Source organism: Bison bison, unplaced genomic scaffold (genome assembly GCF_000754665.1).
Source record: "Bison bison bison isolate TAMUID 2011002044 unplaced genomic scaffold, Bison_UMD1.0 scf7180017864270, whole genome shotgun sequence".
Classification (NCBI taxonomy): domain Eukaryota; kingdom Metazoa; phylum Chordata; class Mammalia; order Artiodactyla; family Bovidae; genus Bison; species Bison bison.
Window position 1 is genome coordinate 6,969,376 of NW_011494842.1, and position 13,749 is coordinate 6,983,124.

The 13,749-nt window shown below is 42.6% G+C and overlaps 2 protein-coding genes across 3 annotated transcripts in view; one reads left to right on the top strand and one right to left on the bottom strand.

The window, feature by feature from the left end:
* Nucleotides 1-9,848, top strand: part of UHRF1BP1 (UHRF1 binding protein 1) — a 72,521-nt gene extending 62,673 nt beyond the window's left edge. For both annotated transcript variants that reach the window (XM_010848632.1, XM_010848633.1), the window contains 4 exons: nt 3,612-3,874; nt 4,315-4,423; nt 4,548-4,654; nt 5,059-9,848. In XM_010848632.1, coding sequence (XP_010846934.1) covers nt 3,612-3,874; nt 4,315-4,423; nt 4,548-4,654; nt 5,059-5,184 — 605 coding nt within the window. In that variant the 3' untranslated portion in view covers nt 5,185-9,848. The remainder of the gene's footprint in view (nt 1-3,611; nt 3,875-4,314; nt 4,424-4,547; nt 4,655-5,058) is intronic.
* A 216-nt stretch (nt 9,849-10,064) lies between these two features.
* TAF11 (TAF11 RNA polymerase II, TATA box binding protein (TBP)-associated factor, 28kDa) overlaps nt 10,065-13,749 on the bottom strand; it is a 7,806-nt gene continuing 4,121 nt past the window's right edge. Inside the window, exons 3-5 of the mRNA XM_010848634.1 lie at nt 11,836-11,923; nt 11,409-11,505; nt 10,065-10,729 (exon numbers count right to left, since the gene is read on the bottom strand). Coding sequence (XP_010846936.1) covers nt 10,599-10,729; nt 11,409-11,505; nt 11,836-11,923 — 316 coding nt within the window. The 3' untranslated portion in view covers nt 10,065-10,598. The remainder of the gene's footprint in view (nt 10,730-11,408; nt 11,506-11,835; nt 11,924-13,749) is intronic.

A 13,749-nucleotide genomic window follows, 5' to 3' on the forward strand; every position in this document is an offset into this window, starting at 1 on the left:
TTCCACTTTTTTTTGCTGTTTCAAATAGGGTTCTTTTGACATGCCCATCCTTGTATATGTCTCCTGTTACGTATGTTGGAGAGTTTCTCCAGGTTTATGTTCCTGAGGAAATAGTTGCTAGGTCATTAGGGTAGGTATAGCTTTCATTTTGCTAGATAATGCCCATTTTTTCCCCAGAACGGTTGTACCAATTTACAGGTATATAGGTATGTAAGTTGCTTCATAGCCTTGGCTGCACCTGAGGTTATTCTTCATGCAGTTTCGAGTAAATTAACGTAGATCCTGCTTGGCTTCCTGAGAGAAAGATGAGAAGATCAAGACTTGGAGAAAGGAAGAGATGATCAAATTTAGCAGAGTTGAGGGTCCACTGTTTGTTTATTCATTTTTGGCTGTGCTGTATGGCTTGTAAGATCTCAATTCCTCAACCAGGGGATGAACCTGGGTCCTAGCAGTGAAAGAGTTGAGATCTAACTACTAGACCATCAGGGAACTCCCAAGGGTCCTCTGTTTCAGCTTCACCTTGGCTATTAGCCCACTGCCTCTGATTCTAAGCAAGACCAGCTTTTTAATTGGTCCTTAATGTCCCTCCTACCATGAGAGGCATTAAAGCAGACTGGCCAAGCCCATGGTCTTTGCAGTCAGGCAGCTTGCATGCAGCTCCTACCTTGCTACTTGCAAACTGTGTTACTTTGTTGGTTTTAAAAAAAGTGTTTATTTTTGGCTACACTGGGTCTTTGTTGCTGTGTGTGGGCTTTCTCTAGTTGCAGTGAGTGGGGAGTACTCTGGAGTTGCAGCATGTGGGCTTCTTACTGCAGTGGGTTCTGTTGTTGCAGAGCACAGGCTCTAGAACATGGGCTGCAGTAGTTGTGGTGCAAGGGCTTTGTTGCCGTGTGGTATGTGGGATCTTCCCAGAACAGGGACCGAACCCTGTCCCCTTCCTTGGCAGGCAGGCTGAACCACTGGACCACCAGGGAAGTCCACAACCTTTGCTGCTTTGGCAGGTTACTCTCTGTGCCTCACTTCTCTCATCTGTAAAATGGGAAGATAATAACACTTCTGGTACAGGGCTCTTATGAATATTCAGTTCAGTTCAGTCACTCAGTCGTGTCCGACTCTTTGCGACCCATGGACTGCAGCACGCCAGGCCTCCCTGTCCATCACCAACTCCCGGAGTTTACTCAAACTCATGTCCATTGAGTCAGTGATGCCATCCAACCATCGCATCCTCTGTCGTCCCCTTCTCCTCCTGCCCTCAATCTTTCCCAGCATCAGGGTCTTTTCAAATGAGTCCACTCTTTGCATCAGGTGGCCAAAGAATTGGAGTTTCACCTTCAACATCAGTCCTTCCAATGAATATACAGGACTGATCTCCTTTAGGATGGACTTGTTGGATCTGCTTGCAGTCCAAGGGACTCTCAAGAGTCTTCTCCAACACCACAGTTCAAAAGCATCAATTCTTTGACGCTCAGCTTTCTTTATAATCCAACTCTCACATCTATACATGCTACTGGAAAAACCATAGCCTTGACTAGATGGACCTTTGTTGGCAAAGTAATGTTTCTGCTTTTTAATATGCTGTCTAGGTTGGTCATAACTTTTCTTCCAAGGAGTAAGTGTCTTTAATTTTATGGCTGTAGTCACCATCTGTGGTGATTTTGAAGCCCCCCCAAATAAAGTCTGACACTGTTTCCACTGTTTCCCCATCTATTTGTCATGAAGTGATGGGACTGGATGCCATGATCTTAGTTTTCTGAATGTTGAGCTTTAAGCCAACTTTTTCACTCTCCTCTTTCACTTTCATCAAGAGGCTCTTTAGTTCTTCTTCACTTTCTGCCATAAGGGTCATCTGCATATCTGAGGTTATTGATATTTCTCCTGGCAATCTTGATTCCAGCTTGTGCTTCCTCCAGCCCAGGGTCTCTCATGATGTACTCTGCATATAAGTTAAATAAGCAGGGTGACAATATACAGCCTTGACGTACTCCTTTCACTATTTGGAACCAGTCTGTTGTTCCATGTCCAGTTCTAACTGTTGCTTCCTGACTTTCATACAGGTTTCTCAAGAGGCAGGTTTGGTGGTCTGGTATTCCCATCTCTTTCAAAATTTTCCACAGTTTATTGTGATCCACACAGTCAAAGGCTTTGGCATAGTCAATAAAGCAGAAATAGATGTTTTTCTGGAACTCCCTTGCTTTTTCAGTGATCCAGTGGATGTTGGCAATTTGATCTCTGGTTCCTCTGCCTTTTCTAAAACCAGCCAACATCAGGAAGTTCATGGTTCATGTATTACTGAAGCCTGGCTTGGAGAATTTTGAGCATTACTTTACTAGCATGTGAGATGAGTGCGATTGTGCAGTAGTTTGAGCATTCTTTGGCATTGCCTTTCTTTGGGATTGGAATGAAAACTGACTTTTTCCAGTCCTGTGGCCACTGCTGAGTTTTCCAAATTTGCTGGCATATTGAGTGCAGCACTTTCACAGCATCATGTTTTAGGGTTTGAAATAGCTCAATTGGAATTCCATCACCTCCACTAGCTTTGTTCGTAGTGATGCTTCCTAAGGCCCACCTGACTTCACATTCCAGGATGCCTGGCTCTAGGTCAGTGATCACACCATCATGAAAAAAGATGTCCTTTTCATTATAGGGGACTGGAATGCAAAAATAGGAAGTCAAGAAACACCTGGAGTAACAGGCAAATTTGGCCATGGAGTACAGAATGAAGCAGGCCAAAGGCTAATAGTTTCGCCAAGAGAATGCACTGGTCATAGCAAACACCCTCTTCCAACAACACAAGAGAAGACTCTACACATGGACATCACCAGATGGCCAACACCAAAATTAGATTGATTACATTATTTGCAGCCGAAGATGGAAAAGCTCTGTACAGTCAGCAAAAACAAGACCGGGAGCTGACTGTGGCTCAGATCATGACCTCCTTATTACCAAATTCAGACTTAAATTGAAGAAAATAGGGAAAACCACTAGACCATTCAAGTATGACCTAAATCACATCCTGAACGATTATACAGTGGAAGTGAGAAGTAGATTTAAGGGACTAGATCTGATAGACAGAGTGCTTGCAGAACTATGGACGGAGGTTAGTTACTTGTACAGGAGACAGAGATCAAGACCATCCCCAAGAAAAAGGAATGCAAAAAGGCAAAATGGCTGTCTGAGGAGGCCTTACAAAGAGCTGTGAAAAGAAGAGAAGCAAAAAGCAAAGGCAAAAAGGAAAGATATACCCATTTGAATGCAGAGTTCCAAAGAATAGCGAGGAGAGATAAGAAAGTCTTCCTCAGTGAACAGTGCAAAGAAATAGAGGAAAACAATAGAATGGGAAAGACTAGAGATCTCTTGAAGAAAATTAGAGATACCAAGGGAACTTTTCATGCAAAGATGAGCTCAATAAAGGACAGAAATGGTATGGACCTAACAGTAGCAGAAGATACTAAGGAGAGGTGGCAAGAATACACAGAAGAACTGTACAAGAAAGATCTTTACGACTGAGATAATCACAATGGTTGTGAATATTAACTATATATTAAAGTGCTTTGAGCAATCACTGGCTGGTAATTAATTAATGTATTTTCCTTCTGTCTTGCTTCACAAAGGCACAAGCTTTCAGGACTCCTCCACTTCGAAGACTGGCCACATCAGGCCAGCTGTGGGCCTTCGCTTTGAGGTGGGGCCTGGTGCAGCTGTTCATTCCCCTCTGGCTACACAGAACGGCTTCCTGCATTTGTTGCTTCAGGGCTGTGACCTTGAGCTGCTCACTTCGGTGCTCAGTGGCCTGGGGCCCTTCTTGGAGGATGAGGAGATACCAGTGGTGGTTCCCATGCAGATTGAGCTCCTGAACTCCAGGGTCACTCTAAAGGTGAGAGGAACTTTGGGGTTTACCCTAGACTTGGTCAAGCAACGGATTCTTGACCCTTGACCCTGTTAACAGTGACAGCTGTTAACTTCTTCTCATGTCCCTGTGAAATGTGGGGAGGACCAAGTGAGGAAAGTCATGTTAGTATTCACTACTACAGTAGTACCTAAGTATGTAGTAGCAGCAAAAAGTTCTAGGTTCAAGTGAGGGGGGCCTTGTCTCTAGCCCTGCCCTTTGGTATGCAGCATGACTGTGCAAGCCCACAGGTTAGCAGATCCTCAGGCTCACTGTGTCTAGAATGGGAGAGACTCATTATGCGTCTCATGCCTCGCTAGAGTGTATGGATACACAGTGCTTCCAGCTCCACAGTTGGAAGCATGGCTTGTTACCTAAGCTGCACTGAGTTGGTTGGGGGCCTCATGTGGCTTCTCTCTTTCCTGCAGGATGATGTCCCCCCCATCTACCCCACCTCACCAGGCCCCATACCCATCACTCTGTCCGTGGAGCACACTGTCCTGAGTCGGAGTGACGACGGTGTGTTCCACATAGGCGGTGAGTAGGGCTTGTCAGCCTCCCGGCTTCTCTACCTTTCTGCTCCTGTAAGGAAATAGACGACAAGTAGGAACAGTCCGCTTGTTGCTGGCAGTTGTCATTCAGAGCCTTTACTTTTTTCCAGCTGCTGCTCAAAACAGACCATCAGCCAAAGCACCTAAGAGTGAGAAGAGGCAGCCCCCCAAAGAACAGGTGTTTTTGGTGTCCACCGGGGAGGCTTTTGGTCCACAGGTGAGGCCCTAACTGAACAGTACCTTTCCTATAAACCCTTTGGGGTTGTAATCATAGAAGTGGGTAAAATCCAGAGGGCTGAGAAGGTTGCTTGTGCTGGTACAGCTGGGCGGTCTGGGCTTTTGTCACCTAGCAGTAGCTTCTGGAAGTGCTGAACAGAGGCTGGAGGTCAGGAGCTAGAGATGAATGCCTGCTGATGACATCTTCCACCTGCTGTTGTCCCTGCAGCTGATGAGCTCTGAAGAGGGGATTAGCCTCTGAGAAAAGACCTTGCTGGTTCTCTTGATCTTTGACCAAACTTGCGGATTGTGCTGCTTGAATTCTCCCTCCGTGTTCCCTTACTGGATGTCTTTGCAAGGTGTGTTACCTTATTGATTGACCATGACTTCTTTGTTGTTCCTCAGGTGAATGAACTGCCTACCCTACGAAAGGAACTTATAGAAACTAAACAAGCATTGGCTCAAGCCAACCAGGATAAAGAAAAACTTCTTGAAGAGATTAGGAAATATAACCCCCTCTTTGAGCTCTGACAGCAGTGGCTCAGCGATCTTTGCCAAGGAGAGAGGAGGAGATCACCAGCAGTCACAGCACCTGTGACAGACTCCGTCCAGTGCTGGACAAGCCGGCGGAGGACGCGCAGCTCACTCCTGGTGGTGTCCTTTGTACTAGCGGTTCTGACTTGGATGGAAGACAGGGCAAAGCATGACCATGTTCCAGAAAGTTGGGGCCCACTTTGTGTGTGGCTCAGGCATCACGTCTCGCCTGTCCTTTTGGCCCTCAGCACACTAGGTGGAATCTTCTCAACACTGTAGGGTCATTTCACCACCTGGTTTCATGGCAGAGACCTTTGCTTGCTCCACAACCTGTGTGAACAGCGCAGAGTTCCCATCTCCTTGTTCGGTCACCACAGAGTCACCAAAGGTTCTGTGTCTCAGAGCTTGCTTTCTGTAGTGGACCTGGGAAGTGCTGCGGCGGTAGAATGGAACAGGAAGTAGCCAGCAAGGCGGGAGCCAGGGGAGGCACAGGAGTAAGTGAGACATGGATTCTGCCTTGTTTGGAAAGGAAACTAAGCTCCTGTCATCTTGGCTGATGTTACAATCAGATCGTTCAGGGTTAAGCTTCCTCTGTGTGACGCCTGTCATCGCTGTGATGCTGTGGTAGGAAGTAAACAGCAGTAGCAGCTCCCTTATATCACCTCTCCCTTCTGTAACACAGTGTGTTTGAAATTTAAATCAAGAAACGATTCACTCTGGGCTAAGTTGAGGTCAAGGCTTGGTGGGGATCGTAGGAGAGCTTGGTTCCTACTGAACCCACTATTGCCAGCCGTGTCCTGTCTGTCTTCCACAGCTGCCCCTCACAGGTTTTTTCCTGTCTCCCGGGGGTCCCTGGCACATCAGCTTTCCCAGCGCTGTGACTTCCTACCAGCAATCTCCTTAGTCCTTGGTGGTGTTGGAACTGAAATTGTGTTTTATACGGTAACATAAACATCTCAGCAGTTGCCTCTCACCTGCCTCTATCACTGTGGCTTTTTAAAATCATGTTATTTTGACTTGAGTTAAAAAAAAACCTTCAGCATAGCTAGGTTTTGCCCTAACTGCTGAAAAAGCTATTTCCCCCTCTTTCTTCCCTAATTCCTCCCCAACATTCTATCTTGATCCATACTGCTCTGTGCTGTACTTCAAGCTCTGTTGATTGGACAGAACTGTTCATCAGCGAACTCACCTTGAATTGGCGAGATGGTAAAATAATGATTTAGTAGTGTCACTAAAGTCTTAATCACACATGACCTACTAGGGGAAAGATAAAATGGTTTCCTTTATGGGGAATCATGCCTGACTTGTATATTCTAGTATTTTGACGATAAAAAGAAATATACATTCAAGAAGGAACAAGATCTAATTTGCTCAGACTTTTAAAGGTTTTTTGTTGTGATTTAAAACTAAGACAGTTTTAAAAACAGCAATTGCTATGAGTTTATGGGGATATCCTCTCATGCTTAGGAAACAGCTGAGAGACTTAAGAATAAACATCTTTCTGAGAGAATGTCAACAGTGGAAGTTCCCTATCGGTTGATGCTTGGTTTAACCTTATTTAAGAATTTTATAAATAACCTGAAAGTAGGATATTATAATGCAATCAAATGTCACTACTTCCAGGCAGTGAAGATAAACCAGAGGCGATTAAAAAAAAATTATTTGGCAAAACTAATATAATTATGAAAAGTTTAAAAATAAAATTAAATTAAAAAAAATTTGCAGAAGATTCAAAGACTGGGCTATGAATACTCAGGAAAGTGTCAGGTGAGATTCTCTATAGGTTAGTGTGAAGCAGTGCCCTTAGGGGAGAATAAGCAACCACTGAGACAGTGAGCCCTGGAAAGAGCTCAGGAAAGAAACCTAAGCATTGCCATAAGGGAAGAGGGGTCAGAGTGCTGCTGTAGGGCGTGTGGAGCCAACACAGAAAACAGCAACACAGAAAAAAGACCATGGTAACGCCTTAAATGATCTGTGCACTTCTAGGGGCCTTACTTACAGAGTATGTGGTGAAAGGTGAAAAGGTCTAGAGAACAGCAAAAATCATCAGGGGTGGAGGTACACGTCTTTAAAATGTGAGCTACAGTTCTGAAAAGGATGAAAGCTGAGGGTAGTGTTAGGTCAGATATTCAGTCAAGATCCAGGGCATGTGCTTTGGGTCCCACAATACTAGGGCTGGCCCTTGTAGCCTTAGCACCTACAAGCACTTCTTGTAGCAAATCAGAAACTCCTAGGGCTCTCTGTTTAAGAAGTGGTGCTGTAAGAAACTATATTGGTGCAGAAGGTTTACGAGGAATCCTTGCATGATGACTTTCCAAAAGGAATTATAGGAAACTGGGGTTATTTGGTGATACACAATGGAGTTACCCACTGCATCCCTCCACAGACTCCCCTTTAAGTGCTTCTGTCAAAGGCAGAATGATCAACAAAAAGGATCACTGGTCCTCTCCAGCGTGGCATGTCTAATGTTCTTAGAGGGGACAGAGGAAGAGCCAGTAGCCAGAAGACAGAATTATCCAACCTCGGGCTCACCTGCATTGGTCTCAAATCACATTCTGGTTCTCTTCCTTTCCCCTGCTTTCCTGCCCTCCCTGTCCCTCCATGCGAAGAGTTGCCTGGTACACTTTCTCTTTAAGTGTCCGCTTGGTAGGAGGCAATAGAAACAAATCTGGCCAGCGCCGAGGCTCACCCCTTTAATGACCAGAGCTCGCTCAGGTTTCTGGGCTCTGTGGCGCTCTTGTCCATGTGACAAATGTAGCCCTAGAATTTGAATTTGCTTATGTGATAGCTTTGGCCATTGTCTTGAAGTTCCTCACTCAGGAAATACGGTAGAGGGTCAGCATCCCATGGAATTTTAGTAAAAGTCATCTTGTATAACTTCATACTCCTATTCACTGGGGGGAGAAAAACTTTCATAGTGAAGAAATGTGACCTTGTTGGTAGTCCTCAGAATAAATGAAAAGGATGGAAGGAAAAAAATAGTAGTATCAGCTCCTTCGGCCTGCTGACGATTTCTGCCTTGGAGCTTTAAGACTGAACACGAAATAATAATACCTCAAGAAAATGTCTGGAGTGAAACACCCCTATCCAAGAGACTTCCGCCACTGCAGTCACCATGTCAGCTGTGAAGCGTTTACACCTGGTATTACCTGTGACTGTCTAGGTTTCCTGTTTACATGGAGGTACTGGAGATATGCTTTAGTGCAAATGGACTGGTTTAAATCTCTCTTAGCTAAGCTGCAGGGGTGCTTAGCAATCTCAAATCCTGTTTTTAACTCACTGGAATCATTAAGCTAGTTTATTAGACCTAAGACAGAAGGAATGGGTTCTAGTCTAACCATGGCTGCTTTTTGCTGTGTATTTAATCTGACCCTCATTTTGCCATGGGCCTCAACCTTTATGTACACTTTTTCATGGTTCTGAAAGGAATGGTTCCTGTATTTGGAATATACAAGGCTTAAGGCAGCCCTCACATACCGCATAACTGAAATTCTTCCATTTCATCCACTTACGTCAGTTTTCCCATAGGCTAGTTTAGGGGGTGGTGGAAAGGTGGTGTAGTTTGAACATACCGATACAGGAACTTTGCATTCCAAACCTTTAAACTAAGGTTGGTTCGTTTTTTCCCTCCCTTATATGTTTACCTTAACTTCAAAAACAGTTAATAGTAATATCACAAAATGATGGAAACAGCATTGCTGCGCAAGCTAGTGGGATGACATCTGGCTATTTGAGAACTCCAAGAGCTGTCATTGCTCTGTGATTGACCATAGTCATTATTGTGCTTCAAGAGATTCTGCTGTGATTGAGGTCCTCTCCTTTCAGGGACTATAACCTTCCCTGGAATCTTCCCCTACCTCCTGCTGGAGGAGGAATATTCCCATTCACCTCTGGGTAGGTACATATAGTTGCTGTTGTTGAATGGGGATTATTTTTTCCATCTCTTACAACAGATACAAGGGGGAATACTCTTAGATAACCTTAAACTGTGAGGCTTTGCTAAGTGGCTATACTTGGGATGTGAACTTTCTTCCTTATTATCTGTAAATTTCAGCCTTATCCAGTATCTCATATTGCAATAGGTATAGCTCCTATGACCACTTAAAAAGCTTCCTCTGGAGCTGAGATATGTATTTTTATTTGGTTTTCCCTGCAGTTTTTGGTCAAGATTTAGCCTGAGTCTTACAGTGTTTCTTTGTGAAATGCACCACTGAAGTGTCTTCTCCACTAGCTAAGTACATGTTTAAAGCCACAAGTTTTAATGCTAGACACTAAAATCCAGATTTGCCCAACTTTGTGTCTAAGCTGTTTCCCCTGCTCAGGGTGCTAACCAGAATTGGAATCTTTACTGACATGCTCAGGAAAGCTTCAAAAGCAAAAAGCTTCAGAACCCCTCTCCTTATGGTACTGAATGATAGAGAAGAAAGAACTCTTGGAGATTGCCCATTGCCAATTATACTACAGTAGCCTTATTACTGCTAATCACTGTCAATAAAAAGTCCCTCCATTCCCCTCTTCTTGAGGAAAACAATGAGAATGTATCCAATGAACTGGAATATTGGTCAGTATTGAGAAATTTTAATGTTGCAATATCTAATCAAACCTTGAGTGTACTGGTTCTGTGAACCACCTGAAAAAAGCAAATTAAACTTATTAAACAGTATTGGTTCTGGTATATCTGTTTATAGGAATTGAAACACATAGGCATTTACATTGTTTTTAAGTGCTTTAAGTATTCTTTATGAGATACAATCTTAATGGTTCTAGTAGGGATGGGGAGGGCTCCAACTTTCACAAAAAATCCCAGACAAGTTTTATTTGGACACCAGCAAACTTCTCCCCATCCCAACCAGCTAGACAGAAAAAATACACACACGGCAGGTTGGAAAACAGCTTTATTAATCATTCACCATAGAAGAATCTCAAATGTTTACAGGGACAAACTGTTCCACTGCTTCTGCTGTCACCATGTCCTTCATGGTGGAGTATCACAGGTCAAGTTTCTGATTGTTTCATTTACTTAAAACCAGATGTAAAGAAACAACCTAATTCACAGCAACTTCAGGCTTCAATGTGAAACCATCAAACCGTCTTGAACAGGTTTTCTTTCTGAAAGCAGCATTCCTGTCCAGAAGATGCTTAAGGCACACCAACCTTTCTTCTTCCAACTAGCCAGTAATAGTTAAATGCCTCAGATGCCCTCAGAGGTCCCAATATTTAGTCAATATTTAGTCAAGGCAAGTATGAAACAGGGTGCATGCCTTCTTTTAGGTGCAATGAATTATCAGTTTTGAGAAAGACATTAAAATCATCATGGAATCCTTGGAGGACTGAGATACCAAAGCACCAGTGCAGAGAATCTCATGCAATAGGAAGTCCGGAAGCAGGGCTTCGTTCTTCTAGACTTTGGTCTAGAAGAAGATGATTTTTTTGTGCTTTGAGTTGGGAATTTGCCCCTTTGACTTTAACCTCCGAACAGCCTCCCTCATGTGTTTGGGTTGCAGTGGTGGCATTTCTCCCCACTTCTCACACACATCCAGTGCTAAACAGAGGACAAAGAGAAGAGTTTCATTATCACACAAGAGCTTATCACAATCCTTTCGAGTCCTATAATGCTCATTAATTCCTCTTAAAGGTGCTAAAGAAATAAACCAAGATATTTTCCCTTCTTCAGAGAATGCTATAAAATGTATCATTTAGCTTTAGCATGATATCCCACATCAGGCTTTATCACAGGCAACAGTTTAAAACACAGCTTCTCCTTGAAAGAATAAATATTTCACCAGCTAGAAATTAGCAGAGAGTAGCAGCCAGGTTCTTTACTTGATGGACAGGAGCTCCCAGGGGATCATAACATCAGGGACAACTACTCACCATACCACACTGGTCAGCCCCAGGGATGACTTTCTTTGTATCTCTACTTTGGGGAGCAGAAATGAACAAAGTCCATTGGAGAAAAATACCGTCTACTTCTGTCACCCTGGGCTGAGGACAAGAATCAGGAAGGGAGACTTCCAAGGTGTTTCCAGACCTCCTAGTATTGAAACTTTCAAGGAATAATGCATTCAATACATGCTCTCCTGAATATAAGGCTCTTGCCTTGGTCAACTTCTAGTGTAAATGGAAACTACCACTGGGACCTCATAAGTCCCTCAGTATATATATCCTTGGAAATAAGACCACCACAGGCTCAATCCAGTATTTAGACCAATACCACTTACCTTCTTCTACCACCTCCCCGACGAAAACTTTGGAAATACCAGACATAGCAATAACAACATTCTGAGACACAGAGGTGCCTGTGATGGACTGGATCAGCTTGAAAGAAGGACAAAAGACTGTGATTAAGGTAGTCAAGGACTGGCTTTGGAACATAACACCCACAAGAGCTCTGAACTAAGAGTTCACTAAAGGCTTGATGTTGAAACTGACACCAGTAATACAAGCTTTCAGGTGTATAATGGCCTATTTGTCAAGAATATAAAACTACAACTGGTCAGACTATTGAGGGGCATGTATTTTTATTTTCCTGCCTAAATGTTCCACCAACTTGCCTAACACTTCACTGCAAAATGTCAGTGGATACAGCCCTTGAGCCCTGTTCAATTCTCATGGCTCATGGAAATGAGTGTGACAGTCCGTCCTTACCCTTTTAATGGCTGCCTTAGGGAAAGCTGACCGGCGGTACATTTCATAACGGTTCAGCTGCTCCTCAGAAAAAGAAGAAACCAGGATTCTAGACAAAGATTCAGGTAATTAAGTTCACTTATAACAACAAATACTTAAGATATACACATTATTATGTCAATAAAACCAAGTCTCAGACATTAAAAAAATTAATTTTTCAAGGGACCAATAGAATTCGGCTTAGTATTTATGAGGAATGAAGAGAAAGTATTTCTATTACTCGACAACAGGTGAAACATAAGTTCCTTTCTTACTTCACTAAGAACAAAAACAATGTTGGGTTACTGAATCACAGTAGATAGATTATGTTTTCAGCAGTAGGCTCTCTCTTCCCATAATGCTACCTCACTACATTTCACATGATAAACATTTTTCAAAAAACAGATAAAGAAGTATTAAAAAGCATGGTGCTAGTGAGGGTGGGAAGACACAAATTCATACATGCTGGTAGAGTGTGGGTGGAACACCTTTTTGGGGATTCTGAAAATACAAATGAAAATCCTTTGAAAATGTTCATATTGTTTAAACTACCAATTACACTTCCAGGGGTTTATTTTAGGAAGTATATGGACAGGTATGCAAAGACATGCTCAAAGATGTTGATCATAATGTCAAAAGAAAAACAAAACAACTGCAGAGGTAGATTACATTATATTATAGTTCATCCACATAATAGAATACAATGCGGCTGTTAAAAATGACAATTTACGGGCATATTTACTGACATGAAAATATGTATATATATCAAACATTAAACTATATCTGAAAAGGTATATACACAAATATATGCCCTGGGTAAACTCTGGGTGGTGGGGTTATAAGTAATTGTTTTTTCTATTTTTCTGTATTTTCTGAATTATTTGCAACAAATTCATACTATTTTTACAATCAGAAAACATAATGAAAACAGGTTATCAACAGTATTTAACATCTTTGAAATTAATTTTATTTACAGATAAATATATGTAAAGAAAATATCTTGGTGAATATATGTCAAAATGTTAACTGTGATACTTTCAAATCCTAAAAGATGATGCTGTGAAAGTGCTGCACTCAATATGCCAGCAAATTTGGAACACTCAGCAGTGGCCACAGGACTGGAAAAGGTCAGTTTTCATTCCAATCCCAAAGAAAGGCAATCCCAAAGAATGCTCAAACTACTGCACAATTGCACTCATCTCACATGCTAGTAAAGTAATGCTCAAAATTCTCCAAGCCAGGCTTCAACAGTACTGTGAACTTCCAGATGTTCAAGCTGGTTTTAGAAAAGGCAGAAAAACCAGAGATCAAATTGCCAACATCCGCTGGATTATTGAAAAAGCAAGAGAGTTCCAGGAAAACATCTATTTCTGCTTTATTCACTATGCCAAAGCCTTTGACTGTGTGGATCACCACAAACTGCAAAATTCTTAATGAGATGGGAATACCAGACCACCTGACCTGCCTCTTGAGATATCTCTATGCAGGTCAGGAAGCAACAGTTAGAACTTGACATGGAACAACAGACTCGTTCCAAATAGGGAAAGGAGTACGTCAAGGCTGTTTATTGTCACCCTGCTTATTTAACTTATATGCAGAGTACATCATGAGAAATGCTGGGCTGGATGAAGCACAAGCTGAAATCAAGATTGACGGGAGAAACATCAATAACCTCAGATATGCAGATATCACCACCCTTATGGCAAAAAGCAAAGAAGAACTAAAGAGCCTCTTGATGAAAGTGGAAGAGAGTGAAAAAGTTGGCTTAAAGCTCAACATTCAGAAAACTAACATCATGGCATCTGGTCCCATCACTTCATGGCAAATAGATGGGGAAACAGTGGAAATAGTGACAGACTTTTATTTTTGGGGGCTCCAAAATCACTGCAGATGGTG